The sequence below is a fragment of the Anthonomus grandis genome, chromosome 3 (genome assembly GCF_022605725.1).
Source record: "Anthonomus grandis grandis chromosome 3, icAntGran1.3, whole genome shotgun sequence".
NCBI lineage: Eukaryota > Metazoa > Arthropoda > Insecta > Coleoptera > Curculionidae > Anthonomus > Anthonomus grandis.
The window spans coordinates 26,212,857-26,238,473 of record NC_065548.1 but is presented as its reverse complement, the minus strand read 5'-3'; the positions used below and the strand labels follow the sequence as shown (position 1 = coordinate 26,238,473).

The following is a 25,617-nucleotide window of genomic DNA, read 5'->3' as shown; positions in this document are numbered from 1 at the left end:
GTGTAAGATTGGTAATTTTGGCCTATTAACAGCTACTTTACATCCAAGTTTAACTTACCAGCAAATGACATTGTAGTTTTATTTTGACATGTTAATCCGTGAAAACCATTAGAACAAGAACAATTGAACCTGTGTTCAACCTCGTTTACAAGATACGGTTTACAGACACCGCCGTTTTCACATGGTTCATCAACACAACCTAAAAACAAAAAAAATATTATTTAAACTAGTAATACTACAGCTGAAATATTAATAGTACATCTATTGGAACTAAAATAAATTGCCGAATATAATAAAAGATAATCATAAAGTTCTAATAAAGTCTCTTACTTTTCCTGTTTTATTTTTCATTAATTTAGCAAAGGTAAAAGATTTACTGGAAGGGAAAAATTGATGACCGATCTTGAAAGATAAAAAAATGCCTTTATATATTTTAGATAACCTAAAGTAAAAAGAAATTTATTAAAATATAATTTTCTATCATAGTGGAAATAGACCAGCTTTTATTTATATTTTACTTGTCAATATATAAAGTAGTAGCTCAGATCAAATATTTAGAAATTGTAATTGATGAACCTTAGTGGGATCAACAGGTACTTTATGTAAATAAAAAACCTAAGATTTTTAATCCATAAATTTCTATCTTACGTAACATTTTAAATGCTATATTAATTTTGTTTTAATAATTGTATAAGTTCTCATTGCATTGTATATTTATTAACTAACCAAAAGTTCACATTGCAAGAATTGCCCAACCCTCAGATCCACTGTCAAGTTCGATAATCCCGTATATGATTTCATGTACCAATATTGCTAACGTAATTGCGAATTTTTGCTATTACTATGTATATTATAAACCGTGTGTATTAGCCAAATGGAATAAATTTTATAATAAATAACTGGGAGCATTCTCGAAAACTTTGAACAAACACTCAAATACGTCAATAGGTATTTTAGCTTATTGACATTTTTTTAACAAAAAAAAAATATACAGGGTATGTCATGTAGCAGTGATCAATATCAACATTCTTATTTTAAATGCGACACCCTGTATAATACTCAATTTGTGGATTTTTTAGAATATTCTGGACATGTTTCATGTAGAATGTCTTATATCAATTTTCAACTGTTTTGGAGATATTATGTGTTTTCATAACAAAGTTTATATGTGTTTTCATAACAAAGTTCATAACAACATACTCAATATCTATTTGCCATTTCAGTTTTACTGTTTACTGGAAAACTAAACATTAACCATTTCAACATACCTTCTTACTGATATGAGATTAAAAAATTATAAATTTGTGTTCTTTAATTTAATTTAAGATGCTTGGTCTTGAAAATTATTGTCTGTCAGCAATAGTTATCAGTGTCATAGTCGTTTGAATTTTGTTAACTGCTTATCAGAAACTGGTTCATTTAACAGTACAGATGATTGGTTAGGGAGATAACACACAAACACAAGGGCTCGCTTATTCCATGCAAAATTTCCCAATTTTCATCCTACATATATCCCAAAAGACGACTAGTAAAATAGAAAAGCCGTTTCGCGAGCTTGGACATCTGAGGCATATTAAAAAAGCAGTTGCAAATGCAATAAGTGACGATACCAAATTGGATATTTTGCTTAAGTTGGAGGAAATTCCACTGCTTCGGGTCAAAAAGCAGCGCCAAGGTTCGATATCAGCCATTCATCGATTATTCGGACATTAAAAGATAGTAAAATGCATCCCTATAAATTGACAACAACTCAGGAACTCATGAAAGACGATTTTGATAGAACGGATTAACAAATGATGGCAAAGTTGGATCACGGTAAGATCGAAACAGAGCATGTGGTCATACTATCGACAAAATTGGTCTAAAGAAAATCTTCACTGGATGAAAGAAAAATATACCCAACACACTGACAAGGTTAATGTTTGGGCAAGAATTGTTGGAGATCATATCGTAGGTTCCTTGTTCATCGATAGCAATTTGAATGGTAATAATTATTTAACACTGCTTTAACCATTTGTCAACTTTTATAAACTTATATCGTGATCCAGCAAACGCATAAATTGCAACTAATATTATATGGTTTCAGCAAGATGGAGCCCATTATCAAATCAAGATCGTAGTACCTCAATCGAATATTTTCAAATCGGTGGATAGGAAGATGAGGACCGATTGAATGTCCAGCGCGATCCCCTGATCTGACATCATTAGACTTCTTTTTATGAGGATACGTTGAAAATATTATCTATAAAACTAAACCCCTTGACATCTAATGTCCTACATTGACATTAATGTTTTTTTTTCGTTTAATCAAGAGATAAATAGTATTACCTTTTTAGTTTTTGAGGATGTTGTAACCAATTTATGTAACTAAATAATTTTCTTTTTTCTTTATGTTAATTTTTGCTATAAATCGGAAAACAATTAATATCTCTCAAATAGTTGAAAATTAGTATAGGAAATTATACATGAAATATGTCTAGAATATTCTGGAGAACCCAAGAATTAAGCAATATACAGGGTGTTGCATTTAAAATAAAAAAGTTGACTATTAACCACTGTTAGATGACACTCTGTATAATTTTTTTTGTTGAAAAAAAGAATCGACGTAATTCTGAGCGTTTTTTCGAAAATGTCGCTATTTATTTATGATGGATATTATCCCATTTGGCTAATACACACTGTATATCTATGTTTCCTCGGTATACTAATATTACTAATATTATATGGTTTCAGCAAGATGGAGCCCATTATCAAATCAAGATCGTAGTACCTCAATCGAATATTTTCAAATCGGTGGATAGGAAGATGAGGACCGATTGAATGTCCAGCGCGATCCCCTGATCTGACATCATTAGACTTCTTTTTATGAGGATACGTTGAAAATATTATCTATAAAACTAAACCCCTTGACATCTAATGTCCTACATTGACATTAATGTTTTTTTTTTCGTTTAATCAAGAGATAAATAGTATTACCTTATTAGTTTTTGAGGATGTTGTAACCAATTTATGTAACTAAATAATTTTCTTTTTTCTTTATGTTAATTTTTGCTATAAATCGGAAAACAATTAATATCTCTCAAATAGTTGAAAATTAGTATAGGAAATTATACATGAAATATGTCTAGAATATTCTGGAGAACCCAAAAATTAAGCAATATACAGGGTGTTGCATTTAAAATAAAAAAGTTGACTATTGACCACTGTTACATGACACTCTGTATAATTTTTTTTGTTGAAAAAAAGAATCGACGTAAAAATACCAATCGACGTAATTCTGAGCGTTTTTTCGAAAATGTCGCTATTTATTTATAATGGATATTATCCCATTTGGCTAATACACACTGTATTTCTATGTTTCCTCGGTATAGCTGCAGATAGAATTAAAAAACCAACAATACATATAACTGCTAATTTGTTATTATTATTTTTTATCATAAACACATACAGGTTATCTTACAAACTTAAGCAGGGAAAATACTTTAGTTCCATATTACTTAAACGCTACATTATTGTGCTTTTATGTTCTGAGGAAAATCAATAGCATATAAAATAACAGGAAGTTAAATAAATACGATAGAGATCAGGATATACTGAGATACCCTAAAACTTTTCATATTATCAGGATGTATCCTTTGTTGCCTCAGAAAATCGAGTATTAAGAGGTATCATCTTATTACGATAATATTTATTTCATATTTATATAACTTTTTTTAAATTTAATATAATATAAAGATACACGCTTGTGAAATAAGTATATAATACCAACATCATCTATTTATTTATTTCTCTAGTTGATAAAATATAAATTTAATTTGTCTTTAAATAAAAAGAAATTAATTCTTACCTGTAAGTAAAACTGAGCAATTTTTTCCACCATAATCAGGTTCGCAGACACAAAAGTAATTGGCCACCCTATCAATGCAACTGCCTCTCTGACACGGATCATATCTTTCACATTCGTCTATATCCTATACAAATATTATTTATAAGCAAAATTAATCTATATTTTTTTTATATATATATTAAAAAGAAATTATACCTGTTCGCAGTGGATGCCTTCATATCCCATCTCGCACTCACAAACGTAACCTCCGATCTTATCCACGCAAGAACCGAACTGACAGGGGTTCGATTCGCATTCGTTTATGTTTGTTTCGCAGTTTTCTCCTGTTACGCCTGGTACGCAAAGACATTCGTACCTAAAAAAAAGCAATAATTGTTCGATATTAATTGCGATTCTGTTCGTTTTGGTATATATTTTTCTTTTTAGTTATGCTTAATTTAAATGAATGCTTAATGTAGTATATTCCAAGAAAATTAAAATATGGTAAAAAATATCACTTTAATAGTACTTATAATTACTTACTTTAAAATACGATTTACATTTTGTTAAAAAGGGAAAAAGCTTTACAAACCATATCTAATTTTTTTTTTATTTTGAGCCATATCTTTATATAATAAAATTGCTACATAAAATACAAATAATGTGAAACGTCGAAGACTATACATTTTTTTATTTGCCTAGATTGATCCCTTACAAGTTTATTGGGTACTTTTTTGGACACCATCAAAGTATAATTTTAACATGAATTGACATTATTATATTTTTTCATTTAATATTAGTTTAAAGCAATTAACGTTATACCTCTGTAGAATTGAACGAGCGACATTTTAGTTAATAAATTAGTATTTAAATTTTAGTATAAAATTCAATTTCTCTTTTAAAACCAACCATAATATTTATATTTTTCTTTGTATTACTAGTTATATTTTACATTTTACTCTTTGGGCTAAAATTACCATAAAATGAAATTTGGAGACTGTTAATAAAAGTTATGCTAATTCTTCGCTGAACCAAAGCATTAGCTTCATTTTTAGTAACTACTTAATAGTCAATTCTAATGAATTTATAAATTCATTAAGTTATTGTCAATAAGTTTTTCATGCAGAAATATTAGCTAAACACCGCATAAGAAAATTGGACCATATTTTAATTAACCTCTTGGTCTTTAATACTATATTTCATAATCTTATATCCTTTTTGGCATATAATTTGTAGTATTTTATTAACTTTTTTCTGAACCTTATCAATTTTGGAAGTATTTTATTATATTTTAAAATTTAAAAAAACAAAAATACATTTTTTTTTGTCTTTTTTCAGTGTCTTGAACTTGCTATATTTACATTCATAACTTTACCAAATATTTCGCAAATAACTGATCATTTTGGAAAATTGAAATCACGATCGTTTTAGAAGCATTTTATTATATTTTAAAACTTGAAAAAGACAAAACAATTTTTTCAATATTTTGTACTTGATAATTTTGATTGAAATATGAAATTTATATCCTTTTTTATAATCTGGAGTAGTATTATTAATAAAATTTGTCAAGCCTACTAAAGAAAAATTGATTAAATTACTTTAGATTACTTACCCTTCTGCCCTATCGAAAGAAAATGGTCTTTGGAATGCGTCTGGTAGTTCAATGCCCATATTTGCCACAAATTCGGAACTATAAAGAGTCATATTTGATTTTTCTAGGCAAACACCCTCGTTTTTGCAAGGGTTATTTTCGCACTCGTTTATGTCCACTTCACAGTTTTTACCCTCGTAACCCTAAAATAAAATTTAATATTATAAAAAATATTAATTATAAAACAAGTCTATAGTATAGGGTGCTCCACTGGAAATTACTTATTTTGGTTTTCCAGAGACATTTTTAGCACTTAATCTAACCTCTCCCACTTTAAAGTGGGCTCCAAATCCCACATATTAAAAAAAGTCGAGGTCAGTTGGGATTTAGTTGGTCTATTGAACTATAACACGTAAAAAACAGTTATGACCTCTTAAAATGGTAAAAAGCCGTAATGATGCCACCCCATACAAGTCATAGTTAATTATGTATCATGCCAAGAAACAAATTTGCTTTTAAATGTCGAAATTATTCTTAAACTAGTTAGAAAAAAAATAGAAATAAACTTTACAAGCCTGAATCTATAAAATAAGGCTATTTAGGTTAAAATTACAAGAAATAAAGGGAAAAAACAGAAAAAGGTGCATTTAAAAAAATCCTTTATATCTTACAATAATGATATTATCAAGGTAGGGGTGAGAAATTACCATGAATTTGAAAATAAAATAAAAAATAATATAGCTCTACTGTGTTGAAGGAGGCCGAAGCAACTTTTTTTTCTTACGGGCGCCATATTGAATTTTTGCATTTTCAAATTCTCCCTTAGAAATGCTCTTCAACTTAAATTAATTTCAAATCCAATTTTCCCTAATTAAAATTACGATTTCATGATAGTAGGCTTTGATCGTGTGTAATTAATGTTTTATTATCTATCGTTGAAAAGAAGCGGAACCCGAAGAAATGCATTTAAATAAATATCCAGAAAGATGACAACCTGGTAGAGCTATGTTTAGGAATCTGAAAGACAACCTTGTAGCTTATGGGAGCTCTGCTAAGGTAAAGAAAAACAAACTTCCAAACGAAAATAAAGAATATTCCGAAATATAAAGCGTAGTTGAGATACTTCGTACGTATTCACGTCTAATTGACAACAGCGGTGACTTCTTTTATTTTTTATTAAAAATTAAATTCCGAGAAATAATTGAACCTCTTACAACCGTATGTAGCGAAACCACTGGAGGTTCCAGTAGTTAACTAGCAAAACTTATATTATCAATCAAATCAAAGATGTCATGCCACATAATAAACATATTATCACAGAATTTTAAAATAAGGAATTTCCCAACAGGCAACCTGGGACCAATAAGATGGCCTGCCGATTCCTGACATAACACCGCTTGATTTTTTTCCATGGGATTTCCTCAGAAAATCCTGTGAGTGACGCAAAAGCAGTAGTGACACGATGTATATCTCAGAACATTGAAAGGCTAGAATTAGCATTGCCGCGGAACTATGGGCAGTTTATTTGCTTGCAACATCCCTAATGCAATGATGCCAAATGCTTAAGTAGAAACAGCAAAAACACTTAAATAACATCATAAAAATTTGTCACTAATTTTGTCAGGCACAAAACAATACAAAGAAGTCAATATCCAAAATTAAATGAGTGCAGATATCGTATATCAGAGAAAAAGCCAACAACATCGCAACGCGGCTCGATCGAATTGTCAAATCTACCGACACAAGAAATCTTAACCAGCTTTAGATTTTTTGTCCATTAAATTAAGACAACATTTTTTATGAATGAGCTATTTTTTAACAAAAAAAAACGAAAATTTATATTATAATGGACCATGATTTTCCTATGCTTCTATTTACTTATGGACACAAACATTAAAAGTATACTAGAGTATTATAGCGGACTAATGACTTTTATATTGATCTATAATATTTTTACTTTATTCCTATATTAAATAAAGAATATATAACTATTAAAAATAACATTTAAGTTAAATAAAGAATATATAACTATTAACAACAACAAAAACAACAACACTTTTAAAGTTGTTTACCAAATTGCTTCCTTTAATTTAGGAAAGTTGACGTTTATAAATAAATGTCAAATTATTGACATTTGACACACAACTTATTCAGGAGAATCAAACCAATCACTATAGCGTTGCCGGATTGTAAAGCTATTTTCTTAGCTTTCATTCCTTATATATTATTTTATTACATAAAGGTGTCAGGCCAGTTAGTTTACTTTTTTTAAAGTTTTATTTCCATGTCGATTTTTTTATACAAGGACTTTATAGTAACTTGTGTCACCATCTTACATTTTGTTGCATGAGCCGCAGGCGAATGCGACAAATTAATTGACATAATGGGATGGGATGGGTTGAGTTGATATGGGATGGGTTGGGTTTGTTGAGTTGGGTTAATTACATACCAGCCCTTACACTCTTAAATTTTATATATCAAATGAGGGATCCTTACCCCTTAAGTTTAAAAAAAAAATAAAAAAAATAAATAAATAAATAGATATTCCATGCTAAAATACATTAAACAATAGAAAATTCACTTACAGCTTGTAAGTTTTCCAAGTGAAAACCGAAATTTATTCGTTCCATTAACTTTGTTAATAACTGCCGAATTTTACCTAAACTTTATGGATTTTTGTCCAGTATGGCAACACTGTCGCATATCCTCTTATAATAAAATTTACATATAGAATAGCTTTTGCATAGCAATGTTTTAAAAATGACGTAATTTAGTAAGAAGTTTTTTTGATTTTTTTAAGGCAAAATATGGTTCATCGAAAAATTATTTTGTTTTAAAATGTTCAGACCGTACTCCTTTTAAGCAAATTTTTTTTTGCAAAATCGTTGGGTCATTATTTACCATTATTCACCGCATTTTTATGCAAATTAAATATTTTACAATTATTATAGATTTCTTAATAAGTTTTTATTTCTTTGATCCCCTATTTTATGTTTATTATAACGGTTCTCTTTTGATTTAATGTTATGACAGTATCGGTATTTACGGTAAGATAGGCTTGAATCACCTTTTTACCATGGAGCAGCAGAAACGGCACAAGTTTTTAGCGTCCTAACAGTTCACAAAAACACTCAGATGAGAACTTTTTCAACCAAAAACTAAAGAAAAAATACAGAAGTTCACAAATGTCGAATGTAAACACAAAACATTCTGACAAAATGACATTTCGCAAGATGACATCAGCATCAGTTTTGCGGTATTGCCATTCCAAATTTTTTAGAAGGGGTTTTAGGAATACGAATGTTAATAATAGCTGAAAATTTCCTGTTTTGAAAATATGTATAAACTTGACAACAGAGAATCGGTGAACATGTTTGTAAATAAAACACCATCCTGAGCACATGTTGAACTCAAACAAAGTTGTTGTTTACTAATTCTAGTCTTTCATGTTCTAAGATGTATGTTGTGCGTGCCAGAAAACGGTGACTTTTTTGTACATCTACTTTAACCCTATAATGTTCATTGTTCAGTTACAGTGTTCGTTGTATGATTAATAATTATTTAAAGTAATATTTAACTAAAATATCAAAGCCTTCTACCATGAAATCTTAAGTTTGTTAAGTTAATTTTAATTATGTATTTATCTTGACCGCACATAAACATGTTATACATAGCTGATGATGGTACAACCAGATACAATGGTTATCAAAGACAATTTAAAAAACAAAAATTCAATATGACGCCCAGAAGAAAAATAGAAGTTCTTACCGCCACCCTGAAAATTTCGTGGAATATCCGTTGCTATTCCGCTAGAAGTAGAGTTCAAAGAAACAGATGACAAATTATTTCTAGCACTTGATTGCGCAACTTTCTCCTCATTTGGTCCACCATGTGTCTAAGGTTTTCCAATCTCATCATATTAAACTGGACACCCTGTATAATAAAACTGAGTCTTCTCAACATCTATTTGAAAATATCACCACCCTTAATTTGCGATTCATCGACATCAATTCGAGAAATCATTTACATATGGCCTGGGTAATACCCTCTGATATCCAACCTGCTTTATTTTAACTTTTTCTTAATAAATTAAAAATTATGTCTCAGCCTTGCCTTAATCTTATATTAATAGAAAAGTAAATAAATAATGTCTTCATTAAGAATAAAAACATTACTTATTTCAACCAATCCATATTTCATACATATTCTTTAAATATTTGGAATATCCTTCTCAGTTGCACTCTTGCCTTTTCAATGCATCTACTGTATTTAATCTTAAAATCTTAATCAGTCTACTATAAAATTTAGCAGTAATCTTCCTTTTCTTGATATTTTAATAAAAGATTTTTAACAAAATTTTGATTTTAGAATTTGCAGTAAACCAATTTATATTAAAAGATATCTTAATTTTAATTCATCTAATAATGGTAAAGGGAAGAGTGGTAAAAAGTTTATATGATCGTGCAAATAATTTTTGTAATAAACAAAATTAAACTGAAAAAGATTTAATAAAAATATCTTAACTTTTATTAAATTACTTTAAAAAGTATGACAATTCCCGTATAAAATTAAATCAACTACTTTTTGCCACAAATCTTATTTTACCATTTATTCTTGGGGTTTCTGATAAAATTAAAAATTACTAAAAAAATTAAAATAAGATTTACTTAATCGCAAGATATATTACGATATCTAATAACAAAAAAAAACTTTTAATGAAAACTAATTAAATAACAATGTAATATGTTAATTTAATTTATTTACCTTGATAACGGTAGTAGATTTAACGACCGAAACGTTGATTGAAATCAGGTTTTCTTATTCAATAAATAGGTTTTTTGTTCTTTTGATATTTTAATAAAAAAATAAGGTTAGGTAGGATATTGAAAAGAAGAAACCATTTTAAACATCGATAGATAAAACCTCAGCTCCTGCCAGTATAAAAAAATCTGTTATACCTCAAGTAAATTATTATATTAAAGAATTATTGGACTTTAAATTAAATATAACGAAAGTGTATGAGATTTTCTAAAATAATGATATAATACCCAACAAAATAGGTAACTAATTATAAATGTTATTATTATTAACAACCTGTATTCTGTCTTTTTGAATTCTAAGAATTTCGTATAATAAGCAAGGTAGGATAAAAACTTTATTAACCCTTACTGAATAAGCTAACTAGATTATTTTTAAAATTTTTAACTATTGTAAAAAGGCGAATGACTGAAACTACTTACACGATGACATTTACACTCATAATCTTTGACGCTATCCAGGCACTCTGCGCCGTTCAGACACGGGTTACCCTTGCAATCGTCAATATTAATCTCACAATGTTCGCCTTCATAGCCAGTATCCGTACAGTTGCAAGTGTATTCGTTCAGTCCGTCGATACATTGAGCATCATTATGACATGGGTTTGACTAAAAAAATTTAACCAATTTTACAACAATTTATCACAAGTTTTTGCGAATCCTACCTCACAATCATCAATATTTGTACTGCAAGTTTTCCCGGTCAATCCAGGGGGACAAATGCAAGAAAAGTCGTTAATTTGATCTTTACAAGTGGCACCTCCCTCGCAAGGGTTTGAAGCACATTCGTCTATTTCCTGACTGCAGTTCCTACCTTCGTAGCTGTAAAAAGTGTGTTTATATAAGAATATTTATTTTTGTATATTTGTCAAAATAAGGAGAGAAAAATTTAAAACTTAAAAATGTAAGAAAAGTTTTAGAAAGTGCTAATTAAATATATAACCTGCTATTAAAATCAAATAATTTTTTTCTTAAAATTTTAGGACCATAATCAAAAGATATTTACGTAAATCAAAAAATAATAATTATAGTTGTCACTTTTTAAAGACGATAACATAATAAATACTATAACTAATAATATAACCATAATATTAAAAACACATCATATAAACATACTTCTTCTCTAGGAAAAATTACATCGTTCTGTTTAAAACAGTTTTTTTGTAGTTTCACCTATTTAAACTGCTAAAAAGTCGTCTATGCTTTGTTAAAGTCGCTAAACTAAACCTTAGGCGAGATATTTGGATTTATCTGGTTTCAGTTTGATTAATAGGTGAAAGTGAAAAAATTAAAAATATTCGCAGATCTAAACAGCGTAATTCGCAATTTTAACAAATCATTTTTACTATGAAATATTCATTTTAATTTAAAAAAGTTAAATTAAAATGAAAATGTTACAACGGAATGTTAATATAAATAGAAAAGCATTTTATTATATGAAATTTAGGTAATCGTTTCATCCAATGATTCCGCCATTAATGTTAAATAAATAAAAGTGACAATTAAGATTAATTGTTTTAATAGTCCATAATCCAAATACACTTTTCACAGTATAATAAAGTCTGCTTAAGAAGCTTTCGCTTAAAGATAAAAATTATCGGACCTAGAAATGGAAAAAACAAACACTTATTACTAAACCCAAAAAGATAAAATGTTCCCAAGTAATTTTAGGAGTTAGGTAATGCAATTAGTTTTTGTTTTGGTACTGTTATATCTAATGGTACTTGAATTTAAGCGAAAAATAGAACATTTTTAACTATTGTTAGAAACTGTTATTTAGAATAGTTTAAACTGTTGCAATTACAAATATTTTAATTATTTTTCAATGTCCATTCAGGAATTTGGTAATTTCGAGCACATGTTCGAATGAACTTCTTATTTTGAAGGACCGATTGGTTCAAGTTGGAGTATATATACAAGTTAATTAATTGAAATTAAAAAGGGCAAATAATACTCACCCTGGTTGACATATACAACTATAATTATTAACCATATCGATGCATGTAGCGTGATTTTGGCAAGGTCTTGGTAGGCATTCGTCTATATCAACTTCACACCTAAAATGTTTAAGTTATTAGTCATAGAAATGCAAATGTATATGTTTGCAAGTTATATATAAACCAATTAATAAGCAAAATATATAAAATAAAAATAAAAATATAAAAAATTACTTTAAGATATACATATCTAATCAAAGTAATCCAAAACATAAAGAAATACAATATTTTAATATTTGCTCGAAGTAGTCGAAACAAACCAAAAGTGGAAAAATCAATATTGGGTCGTAAATTCATCTAATTTAAGAAGGATTGCGTGTTTCGAGAACTAAAATTAAGAAAACTAGTCTAAATTAATAAAGAAAAAAATATAAACTGATAATAGACTAATTTGTAAGTACTATTTCAATCCTGAAATAAATGTGTAGTTAATTTTTTCTTTCCATGCATTACTATAAAAATGAGAAAAATCTCAAGACAGGCAAGATAAAAACATTTGTAGATAATATTTACCTGCATATTATAGTTTTATGAAGATTTTATTTGTTTTTGAGATATTGGATTTTTTTGAAAAGGAATATATTTATAAACCTCTTACTTGGACTGGTTTAACGCTTGGCCAATGTTTGGAGAAAATATTCTTTTGAATATTTTATTTGTTATTTAACGATGACAATGATGATTTTATATTTAAATAATTTTTTTTTATTTCAGACTACAAACAACATTGGACGGACACCTACTGCTTAAAAAAACAAATTATTCGGAATATTATTATTTATATCTGCTAAGGATATTTCAATTAGTGTTTTAGATTTCACAGTTTAAAGTGTGTGGCGTATATCAATAATTTTTTTGTGAATAAATAAATAAAACTGACTTATTTTGATATAGAATGGGTAGTTTTTCTTCCTACCTCAAGCCAGTAAATCCAGGCTCACAATAACACTTAAAACTGCCTATTGTATTAACACACAACCCTGTGGTGCAAATGTTGGTATTGGGGATGTTGCATTCGTCAATATCCATATCACAGAGGTGACCTTAAAACACAAATGTCAAACGTTACAAGGGCATAAAAATCTCATGGTTTCAAAAAACTTACCGGTGAACCCTGGTTTACATTTGCACGTCCATTCGTTGCTATTTCTGTCAGTAACGCAAGTGCCATTGGTGCAAGGGTCTTTCGAACAAGGATCCAAGTCCACGCTGCAATCGTCTCCATCAAATCCCAGGGGACAGCGACATTCGTAGTCGTTAATTAAATCAACGCAAACCTAGAAAAAAAAATGAAATTTTAAACAAATGATCATTTAGAGGCACATTTTGTTGCTTAATCTAAACCACTTTAAAATGAAAAACATTTTTATTTTTCTAATAAAATAAAACTAGTATAAAAGTATCTATTGTTGGAATATGTATCTTTATCAGAAATAAAAAAAAAACTATTTGTAAGTAGAAGTCCATTCTTGAAGTGGAGTGACTATAATATAGCGGGTTGCGAAGGGCGGAAAGACTTTTCTCCACAAATGAAAATGCCAATCTTTTGTAAAGAGTTATGCATTTCGAGTTCACTCATCATCATCAGAATCGTATCGGAATAAATAAAGTCGATGATGAATGACGACCTGAAGACGAAACACGTAACTTTAAATTATATAACACTATCTTACTAAAAAAGCAAACCTAAAGTATCATAATTAAATAGCGCTTTCTTAAGGCTAAATTATGATTTAATTAAAGATATGTTTAAAATGTATTTTTATCGGACATTCTAAAGGCGCATATATTCTTTTAGGACTTTTAAAAAATGATTTATTTTGTTTAAAATTAACTCTTGGAATAAATTCATCAAGAAAAAAGAAATGCTCTAGTTAAAGGAGATGTATGTCTGGTCTATTTGTGAATAATCCTAGAAGAACCTTTAAAAATAAAAATTTTCATTTAATTTGGTAATAATAGTTCTGTTTGAAAATAAATTCGAATTATTAATATTAGGTATATAATGTTAATAAAATATAAATTAAATTAGGTCAAATTTAGATTAGGTCATGGTTAAATATATGACGTTGATAACTACAATTATATTTCATTTAATATCACATAATTTAAATAATATCTTATTTGAATGTAAAATGTTTCCGTTTTTATAAGAACCGAACAGATGGTTTGACTGTTTGTTATTAAGAGAGGCTAGACTAATAAATTGTTAAAATATTTGTTAATCTAAACCTCCTCATAATTATAGTCTCCCATTGTCAAACAGAATCAAGAGAGTTGTTTTTTGTCGTTGTACCTTGTAACGTGTATTAAAAAAAAACTACTAAAAGTTTGGTCAGAAGTTTTGAACTTATATTTGGATTGAGAATAGTTTACACAAATTTGTATTTATTTCTTGAATTATGTGTATTAATTGAGAATTATTTAAATAGCTAATTTGATAATTCTGTTTTATTTCCACTTTTTTTTTGGTTAAAATATTGGCAGACTTTGCTGGAGTACGTGGAACTACTATGTCATCGAAAATAATGGAAATGTCTACAAAACAAAACATTAATATAATGCTCTTTAGAGACTTATAATCTACCTCTTGCCGGATGGAGAAAAATCAGAAAATCATGCTGAAATGTATTTTTATATCTAGTTTTTGGCCAATATGGAGCATCACGGTGAATTAAAATGTACTAGTTACAGAAACCTTAAAGAAGTTAAATATTTGTATGATTTTTAGGAATGAGGACTTTATGGGTTTCTGTGAGGCTTTGATTGGCAAGAGACGTTGACCCACTTAACTATTAAAGAGGCATCGTCGGTGTGAGATTATGTATCAGGGACTATCATTGTTTACACCCGTAAAATCTCACAGGAGCTCTAATTTTCCAAAATACTGATAATAGAGCTAAAAAAAGTAGCTCACAGATCTTTTGTGCAATCTAGATCTCAGGAAGATTATGATCAATCCTCTAACCTGCGTGCTATTTACAAGGTTCTGACTAATCGGGATTATTGGTTACGTAAGTTACGTTTGAATAAAATAGAACAAAATGTTTTTGAGAACCCTCGTAGTTTCTGCGTAAAACTTCTTTTGATCTCACTGAATGCATCTTTTATGGTGGTAGAATGGCTGATAATGGCCAAGCATTGGTTTATTTGCTGATAGCACAGTCGTGCTGTATGAGAATGGATGCAAAAATTAGATAGAGGATGAACTTTTGACAGTAAAAAAGCAAAAAGTCTAATCTATCATTTCTTCCACAGCAAAGAGGTGATAAATTGCATTTTAAGGGCTGTAAAATTAAGGGGCGCATATTAGAAACCAGTTTTTTCTCGGGTAAGAATTTTTCAACTTTGTCTTCAATAGGAAAATTGTAGAAAGCAAAGAGACGCTTTGATTAATTATGAAATCATCATGAAAAAATTATAGCCTAGACTTCTTGCTTCAATTTGTTGCGTAGAAGCAATATCGTACAGTCGATAGTTTCTCCAAAAAAGGTTTTCAAAATTTTCACCCCCCATAAGGATGATTTACGTACAGAGTTGAGGGTTGCTTTTACTATCAAATTGAAGGTAAAATTTTTCTCCACCTTCTGTACATCTAACACTTTTTTCTTTGATGTATAGTTTTCGAGTTATTTCAAAATGAAAATTTTCTGGATTTTTTGATAATTTTTTGCCTAGTCGATATATATATCAATGTACGCGTCTTTTTGAGAGCTATAACTTTGCTATTTAAACAAAATTCGTGAGATTTTTTACAAGAAAGTTATTAATTTAAAACCAATTTTTCAAAACTTCAACCCTTTTTTACAACCTCTAAATCAACTCGGATGAATTTGGCTCTGTGGAAGAAAAGGTAGCTCTGATTTTTCTGAACAATTTATCTCACGGAGTCAAAGTTGTAAGTGCAAAGGGGTAGCGCCAATCCAAGACCATTCCCAATCATCCCCTAAAAAACCCTCGGAATTTTTGTAATCTCTCTCAACCCATACAACTTATTGTCAACATTTCATCCTCTAACTAATTTTTGCATCCATTCGACCATTTCTAATGACAGCACGACTGTACTATGAGTTTTTTAGCTCCGTTTATGTGCACGATAATAAGGCACATATACCTGATTACGAAATTACCAAAAAATGTGATATTGCAATATGATATATTGAGTTTTTTGGGGTTTTTAAAAAAAATCTTAAATATTTTTAAAGAAACTTGTCAGCTATTGAAAATAAAATAGTTACATTTCACAGCACAACACCATAAAACACTAGATGCTTTGGAAAACTCGCATAAACATTTAGCAGCATATCTTCGAACGCAAATATCCGAGGGTATAAATACTTGGAGTACATATACATCTTTTGAACTTTTATTTGGAAAGTCTTGTATAACTCCGAGTAACATAAGGCTTGGAACGATGCAAGAGACAAAAAGTAAATGTTATTTTAAATATTGAAGGTAAATATGTAGAAGTCCATAAAAATAGAATTAAGAAATATAGTGAGTAAGTATTAATTTTATTGAAATATATGTATACTACGATACTAGTATAATATTAGTGCTGATGAAAAAACAATGCTAACACATAGTTTTTTAATTTTTTTTTGCGGAAAATGTGTGATGTACGAAATAGGTTAATAAATTATAAAATTGCTGCCATTGCTTTCTTGTTGGCAAGGTATTCAATAATTAGTTTTAAGTGAGTTAATAAAGGATGTTGTAGAACCACATATACTTGTTTGATCTAAGTACGTTGCTCTTTCGAACCTTCAGCCCTTAACATCACATAATAAATTCAATAAATACAAATATGACACTCTTCCGTTAGCTCTTAGTTCTAGCCTAGCTGGAATTCCACAACATGCGATAGGTAAACCTATATATTAGACTCGGCCTACTAATCGACTATTTTTTTTTTAAATATATTGAAAATATTATTCAAGGTGATAAAAAAAATATATGGAGGTTTGAGCCCTTAATATTACTTAAGAGGTCTATCATCTTAAATTTCGATTTTTTATTTGTGCTTTTATTTGTGCTTTAATTTTTGCGTCAAAGCTGCCAAGTAATCAATTTAAAAAAAACTATCTGCACATATATTTATAAGAAATTAAATTCCCCACAAAAAGTCTTTCTGAAGAATCAACCTTTAAACATTGATATATTTTTTAGATTTACCTTTTTATTTTAGAATTTTGTAACTAAGAACAAATATAGATCCTTATAGAAAGGGAATTTAATACCCTAAAAGAAATTTTTTAACGTTTTCACAGAAAATTACTCTTCCAAAAGTTATTCAGAATTTAAGATAAATATTTACTATTACTAATCTGGGAATCTTGTTTGACACCCAACTCATTTTTCGGGATTATTATAATGAGATAATATCAAATGCAATGACAACTCTGGGTTTTACTCTGGTAGGTTAACATGATTTTCCATTTTCATCTTTAACAATTCCATACTGCTCTTTGGTAAGATCTCAATTAGAGTACGCATCTGTGGTTTTATCTCCATTCTATGCTGTACCCATTATAATTTCGTAAACTTTTGCAATTTTAAATTTGGTAATCAACATCCCTATCTGAATATGTTACAGTCTTTATCTCATAGAATAAAAGTTAATGATGCCGTTTTGTATATAAGATTATTAATTATTTAATCGACTGCCCAGCTTTGTTGGAGCAGGTGGCTCTTAATGTGCTAATTCGTCTATTGAGAAGAAATGACACAGTTGAAGTTGGGTACCACGGAACAAATTATGCTATGCACCATTCTTTGAATTGACATTTATCTCTTGATGTATTTGGATATTCAGCAAATTTAAAAGCAATTTTATGCGTGTGTTGGAACAGGATGTAGGTTAGATTATTATATTTTTACAATTACTTTCTCTCGAACACAATCGTTTTTCTTTCAAGTGACTGCATCTGTTTATTCAATTTTTTTCAAATTTTTATTCAATTATTTATCAATAATCAAATTTAAAAAAATATTTAAAAACTTGCATAATACAAAACATCTGCCTCTGAAAAATGTGTTGATCCCTGTTTCGTTTTTTACTTCAAGGAATTTAAGAAACTCAACAATTTAATGGGTTCAACATACATACATACAATTCACGAAATAATTCAAGGAAAACCAAATCAAATATTATTATAAATGCTAAAACCTCGAAGTAAACTCTTGCTGTCCTGAAATAAAACTGGCAGTTACATAACGATAGGTTAAAAACAAATTGATATAACGATACAAATTTATCAATAACTTTACCAACTAGTTTAAATGTTAAAATTTATGAGCCTATTTGTAAACAGAATGCTTCCCAGCTGACCTCGCTGGCCTAAAACATATTGTATCCACAACCAAAATAGTATAGAAAAAAAAAGTTTAAATGTAATGTTAACGTACCTTTCCTGCAGAACAAGTGACACCCTTGCAATCGTTTTTATTTACTGCACATTCGGGACCTTCAAAGCCTGGTAAACATCTACACGTAAAGTCGTGATTGTTTGTCGAAATACACGTTCCATTATTCTAAATTAATGTTAAGAAGAAACTGGATTAAAATGGAAATTATAACATAAATTGGATTTTAATAATAAAAGCAAGTTTTTAGATAAATCTGATATTGCAGATTTCATAAGTAAAATATGGATAGAGCTCTAAATATAATTTATGTAATGTAATAATTTTAGCTGCAGTGCGGGCAAATTAATTAATATTAAAGAAAGAAATTTGAATTAGTCTTAAAAATAAGGGTCCATTGTATGTAATATGATGAAGTTAAAAACATAGGATTGTAAAAGTCACCTGACAAGGTTGTAAGTCGCAAACATTATAAGGCTTGTCACAGTGAGCGCCCATCCAGTCTTCAGTGCAATTACAATAAAAGGAGTTAACCCTATCTATGCACGTTCCTCCATTTCTACAAGGGCCTGATTGACAATCGTCAATATTCGTTTGACAGAACGTCCCTGAAATGTTTATCGCTATCAATATTGTTATTAAATAAGTGTTTGAAAGCAAGCTTTAAATAAACATAGGGCACAACCAAAAAAACTATTTCTTCAATACAAAGGCATCTAGCGTTCTATCTACCTTGGAACCCAGTGGTGCATTGACAGAAGAACCCAGTACCATTCTCGACGCAGACCCCGTAATTTTTACAGGGATTGCTAAAACAAGGACTGATTTTAATGTCGCACTTGGTACCGGTCCAGCCTGAGGCGCAGGTGCAGTAATAGCCACCCAGCTGTGAATAAGGTGAATGTTAATTGTGTTAAATGTTAGTTACTACCAAAGCTAAATTTGTTAATGATTAATTCTAAGCAGGCAATCATGCAACCAAGCTAATAGCTCACCAAATTTTGCTGTTGAGTTCAAACAAAACAGGTTTAGAAGAATTTAAGATAAGAGAATTACAAAAAGATATGATTGAGGGGATACTACTTATAACAAAACAATTTTTTAGAGAGATTTAAAAATGTTTTCTTTTTTCTTTGGTGTTCAAGAGCAAGACTCTGCCAATAAGAATCACTCAAAGTTTTGTTACCTTCTAATCGTTTTCTTAGCGACTTCGACATGTTTCCTAAATAGCGAATTGCAAATTACTGACTCTTAAAACATAAATTGATGACGACTAATTTCGACTTAAGAAGAGTACTGACTTCATCATGCTAAAAATATTTAGATTATAAGTAGTTAACCGTATTAGAAAATATTTTATATTAACATAGGCTTAGTAGTTCTTTTCAGGAATAAATTATTATTCTCTTTTGCTGGGAGCCTATGGACACGAATATAATATTAATTTAAATCAACATGAAAACATGAATCAACATGAAAAACACACAAAATTAGGAGAATAAACAAAATATAGATTAGATTTTTTAGTCGCAATCCATAAATTCTGATGATGGGATAACAATACTACCACTAAAACGGAGAGAACATCGGCCGCTATTAAAGTGAGCCGATCTTGATTACAGAGCGGGACTAGAAAACAGAAATTTAATAGAAATTGGAAAGAATCGCTATCCCCACCTAGACAGCATACATCCTCCAATGGATGTCCAGTATTGGTCCAAACTACGTCGAAATGTCCGTGAATTAATAATGAACATTATAACTCGGTCAAGTGGAGTTGTATAATTAGTTTACTTGAGATCAGTAAATAGATTTTCTTGAGTCAGTCATTGGACTCTTATTTTTATAGATACAGAAAATGTCCATCTCGGGTCGAAAAATCTTTTTTAAATATACAGAACGTACGATGGATTTAGGAATTTCTTAATCCATTGGCTTAAAAAAAAGAGCAGCCATTAAAGAAATAAAAATGACAAGCCATTGAAATTAGTTTTAACAATGCCTTACATGTCTGTCTATGGTCGAAAGGCGAAGAACGCTCGAGTTGCTTGTGAAGTGACGCTTACGGCTTCACAGTTGCGCTTAGTGTATTTATAGCTATTTTATATTATAGATGCCGTATATGAATTAATCTCGAACTGTGCCAGTATAACTAAGTATAACCATTGTACTAATAAGTTTGAATATGCATATTCTCTTCAAATATCCGAAGAAAATTGTGGAATAGGATCTTTTTATCAGACTCTCTAGGTAAGTACGACAAAATTGTTTGCACATGTATTTATTTCTGTCTACTTTTGAATTGTCAAAATTTCTTTTATGCCTAAAGATGCCTATAGTAGCAATGCATCCAATAATTTTTTAAAGTCGTACTTGGAAAGCGTTCGTGGACTCTCTACATAATATGCCTAAAGCAAAACACATATACATATGTACATATATTCACAATCGATATTGTAAATGCTTGGAGATGATATAATTCCCTTTGCATTTTTTTGTAAATTTAAATTCCTTATATAATAATATATTAACAATATCGTTTATACATTATAATATTTGGCGACGGAAATGCAAGTCAAACCAGAGTATTGAGGTAAGGACTGTTAGAAACTGATAATACAGTTTACCAAAGTGTTTTACATCAGTGGCAGTTCTCATATCTAAAGATATTATAGGGATTATTCAGTGAATACTTAGAAGATCCAATAAATGTCAATAAAGCACTAAGTATGAGTTGGAATATTGCTGATAAGTTTTTGATCAAAAAGGTACTTATATTCTGATATTTTTTTAGGTATCGGAGCTTAAAACTTTAAAGTTGTGGATAAGAAGGGCTGCTGATAGAAATATAATTACAAATTAATTTTTTTTTAAGACTCACTTATTAAATAACTTATTAGTTCTATCAATTCTAACAATTGAAAACCAGATTACTTTCATAGTATTATCTATAACTTTCTAATATCAAGGCGAGGAGAAAGAAATTAACTTAGTATTTGTGGTTTTCATGTTAATCTTTTTAAATAAACATATATTCATACCTTATTTTTTCTTTGGCGGATTTAATTCAACACACTCTGTAACAACATCATTTCATCCCTGATGCCTGTTAATACACCCTAATACATTGTAACAAATGATAAAAGCATTTTATTTTTTATTGATAAGTTGCGTTACCTCAATTTTTACATAAACAATGCAATTTTAAAAATTTAAAGCTTTTAACAACTATTAATTTGTCTTTGAATAATTAAACCTCAATCATCCTCCCAACGGTCCCCCCAAGTCTTGAGCGAGGTTGACAAAATTGTCTCCAACAAAAAAGTTTTAGAAAAAAAAATCATATATGATTATTTAGTAAGAAATCTTCATTATTTGGGTTTTAAGTTTAATTTAGTAAACATTTTCTTAAAAACAGTAAACATTTGGTAAGAAAATGAGCTAGAAAGCTAACAAGCTACCTAAAGCCTTAACCCAAAATTGCAATTCTCCATCAAATTCATCCTCGCGGATTCAAAAATTTCGAAGTTGCAATAGGCATTTTTGAAAACTTGACAAAATTGCCTTCAAACCAGAAAGACTTTAAGATACTAGACTAGCTCTTATAGGAAATTATTGAGAAAAACATTTATTTCTCTATTTAATACCCTTATTATATTTATATTCTGAATGCGTACATCCCAAGAAAATTCTAATTATTTTCAAGTTGGTTATTATGCAATCCAGAAAAAGTGATAAGAATAATTTTTTTTTCATAATTAACGTCAAAATAGTTATTTATGTAATAAGTGTGTAAAATGATACTTTTTTTATGAATGGGAACTTGCCGATAATTCCGATGAATAAAAAAAGGGGATTTTACACACGTGTAACATACAAAATTTTTTCTACTACAGAAGAAAACATTAAAAAAATATCAAATTAATTTACCGACTTAAACGACTGTACGGTAAAAAAAAACGCCAAAACATTTGTTCACAAACTATAAATTAAATGTCAAATAAACGTCAAATTTCTTTTTACACTAGTGCGCAAAAATGAAACTTTACACACCCTAGGAAGTGTGAAGTGAGCATTTTATGCAATGTACTAGAAGAAAATCATTTTTGATAAAAAATTCAATGTCATTATTAAACTATGTAAGTATTTTATTTTAATATTTACTTTTAGTATGTTCTCTTATAATTTATAATCTTAGAATTTATTTTTATCTAGATTGATAGAAAGTTTAAGATTTTTTTATTCTTTAAAGCCATTAATTACTTGTAAATACTAAAATTATATTGTTAAGCTAGAGAAGTATTCGGTGGAAAAAAGTACGTTGGTGCAGTGGTAAAACCTGTTTTGTTTGGTTTTAATAGGGTGTAAAAAATACGCTTTTGTTCTCCATGTGTCAATCAAAGTAAGTGTCTAAATCAAGTAATAATTATGACTTAGGATGGCTCCTTTATTATCCGGTGCTTATATATTAACTCGCAGAGGTATCTAAGGTGTAGCCAAAAAACTGTTCTTTCTATACTCTAATGCAATTTTTTTTCTGCTGTAATTCTACTGTAACACTTACATAGTCAAAACAAGACAAAACATGCAAACAAGGAAAATGTTGGCATGCGACCCTCTTTTCGCACTTTTTTCCTGTCCAATTGTGATCGCAAGCACAATACGATCCCAGCGACAGATCGATGCAAGTGCCGTTATTTTTGCATATTCCCGGTTTGCATATGGAAGCTTTTTCACATAAAAAGCCTATACACAGCGAGAAGGCATGCAATAAATACATTTAATTTACATGCAAAGTAAATAAGTAGAGTCAATAAATACAACAATGTTAAAGTTTCAGAAATTACTTTCTCTGGAAATTATTAGATTAAATAATTCTTTTCATATTTAAAGTATTATTTGTTATATGCTATAATTTAAAAAAAACCATAAGCATACCTGTGTAACCGGGCTGACATGAACAATTAATGTTCCCATTGACACCCATATTACAAGTTCCTCCATTTTTACACGGATGTTTATCGCAAACTGAAATGGGTGGCCGACAGTTCGGATACTCTCCTGGGGTTTCTGGTTTGCATACACATAACGGGCCGTTAACAGAATCTGAATTATAATTATTACCATAAAAGTACTATAATTAAAAAAAAAACTTTAATTTACCCTGCACACATTCCGCATTTCTGCCACAATTTATCATATCGCAATGCCTTTGTAGTCTGTGTTCGATTGCACAATTTTCACCAAAATAACCGGGTAGGCACTTACATTTATAACCTGATGGTTGGCTGACACAAATTCCGTTGTTGTAGCAAGGATGGGATGCGCATTCGTCTACACTCTACCAATAAATAGACATTAGCATATATATATTTTTTTTAATAGGGTCCGAATAAATTACCAATTGGCAGACTTTTCCGCTATATCCAAACGGACAATGGCATAAAAAGGAACCGTAAGTATCGAAGCAAATACCACCATTTAGACAGGGGTTGTTTAGACACTCGTTGATGTTAACTTCGCATATGCGGCCTATGTAGCCAGTTCTTGAGCAATCGCAGCTAAAGTTGTTCAGTTCGTCTGTACAGACTCCTCCTAAACGATAAAATAATCTTTGTTTTAATTTTTAATCTATAGTTTCATAGTTATAATATATGGGTTTAGAATTAAAAGATAAAAAGGTTTTTTTTTCAGGATTATTTAATTTACAATACATAGTAGAATTAAATTTCAACAACAGTACATTTATAAGATCAGGAAACCAGCTAAGAAAACATATATATACACCAGGAATAAGACAAGGAGAGCCGAACTACAATCCTCTTTATTATGGTGAATAGATAACAAATAGTAGGAAGCTCAAACGAGTTTAATAATTTTTATAGTGACCGTGAGAGTAAATAATAGTGACCTGGGAGAAAATCTTGCAAAAAAAATAAACGAATTGCAGGCTATGAAATTGATATTCCGCGTTTGGAAATTTGAATGATTTTAGATCATATGTCCATATAAGATCTTGATAAAACTATTCAGCAACTTCGAAACAAATAAATCGCCTGGGTGCTTAGAACATTGAAAGGCTAGAATTAGTAAACAACAACTTTGTTTGAGTTCAACATGTCCACAGGGGCAAGGGGGGTGTTTTGTTTACAAACATAATCATTTCTGTCGTCAAGTTTACACGCACTTTCAAAAGAGAAGATTTTCAGCTATAATGTTAATTTAACTTATTGATGTTATATTTTGCATTAAAAATAAAAAGTAGAAATAGATATATGTTATTCTAAGCGCAAAAATAACATTTTCAAAGAAAAAAAGAATTAATACCATTCTCATTCCTAAAACCGCTTCTAAAAAATTTCAAATGGCAACACCGCAGGCAAAAGTTAATGTCATCTTGACAAACGGCTTTGTATGTACATTCGGCATTTGTGAGGTTGTTTTTTCTTTAGTTTTTTGTTGAAAAAAGATGCATTTGAGTGTTTTTCTGAACTGTTACGATAGTAAAAACTTGTGCTATTTGTGCCGCACCATGGGAAAAAGGCGATTTAAGCCGATCTTTTCACAAGTAAATACCGATATTGTCATAACATCATATCAAGAGCCAACCGTCGTCATAAACGTAGAATAATAAAAACTTATTAAGAAATCTATAATAATGATAAAATATTTAATTTTCATAAAAATGCGTTTTATTGGATAAGTACCTTTACTCCTTTACTCTAATGAAGTACGTTAGAAAAACGCATAAAGAGTTCATAAACGGTAATATTGATTATAATTTAAAGCAAAATCTATTAATAATAAAATCATGTAAATATCTTTTGACAACGTCTCTGGTAAAGATTAGTTGTATCCATGGAATCAACAATGCGATCGAGCGGCGTTGCGATGTTGTTGCCTTTTTCTCTAATATAGGGACGTTATCTACATTCATTTAACTTTAAATGTTGACTTCTTTATAGAATATTTTATCATATTTTATAAAAAGAAAATGCTTCATTTTTACTAAAGAGGAAT

The 25,617-nt window shown here is 29.5% G+C and overlaps 1 protein-coding gene across 3 annotated transcripts in view; it reads right to left on the bottom strand.

The window, feature by feature from the left end:
• Positions 1-25,617, bottom strand: part of LOC126734678 (protein crumbs) — a 136,230-nt gene that overhangs the window by 44,681 nt on the left and 65,932 nt on the right. Inside the window, exons 8-21 of one of the 3 annotated variants that reach the window (XM_050438386.1) lie at positions 23,999-24,192; positions 23,761-23,938; positions 23,536-23,703; positions 19,042-19,205; positions 18,640-18,765; positions 13,337-13,508; positions 13,148-13,274; positions 12,193-12,291; positions 10,900-11,056; positions 10,658-10,843; positions 5,439-5,620; positions 4,043-4,202; positions 3,848-3,971; positions 59-199 (exon numbers count right to left, since the gene is read on the bottom strand). In XM_050438386.1, coding sequence (XP_050294343.1) covers positions 59-199; positions 3,848-3,971; positions 4,043-4,202; positions 5,439-5,620; positions 10,658-10,843; positions 10,900-11,056; positions 12,193-12,291; positions 13,148-13,274; positions 13,337-13,508; positions 18,640-18,765; positions 19,042-19,205; positions 23,536-23,703; positions 23,761-23,938; positions 23,999-24,192 — 2,178 coding nt within the window. Of the gene's footprint in view, positions 1-58; positions 200-3,847; positions 3,972-4,042; positions 4,203-5,438; positions 5,621-10,657; positions 10,844-10,899; positions 11,057-12,192; positions 12,292-13,147; positions 13,275-13,336; positions 13,509-18,639; positions 18,766-19,041; positions 19,206-19,329; positions 19,484-23,161; positions 23,393-23,535; positions 23,704-23,760; positions 23,939-23,998; positions 24,193-25,617 lie in introns of those variants that run through there. The other 2 variants (XM_050438388.1, XM_050438387.1) reach the window with 2 other exon arrangements.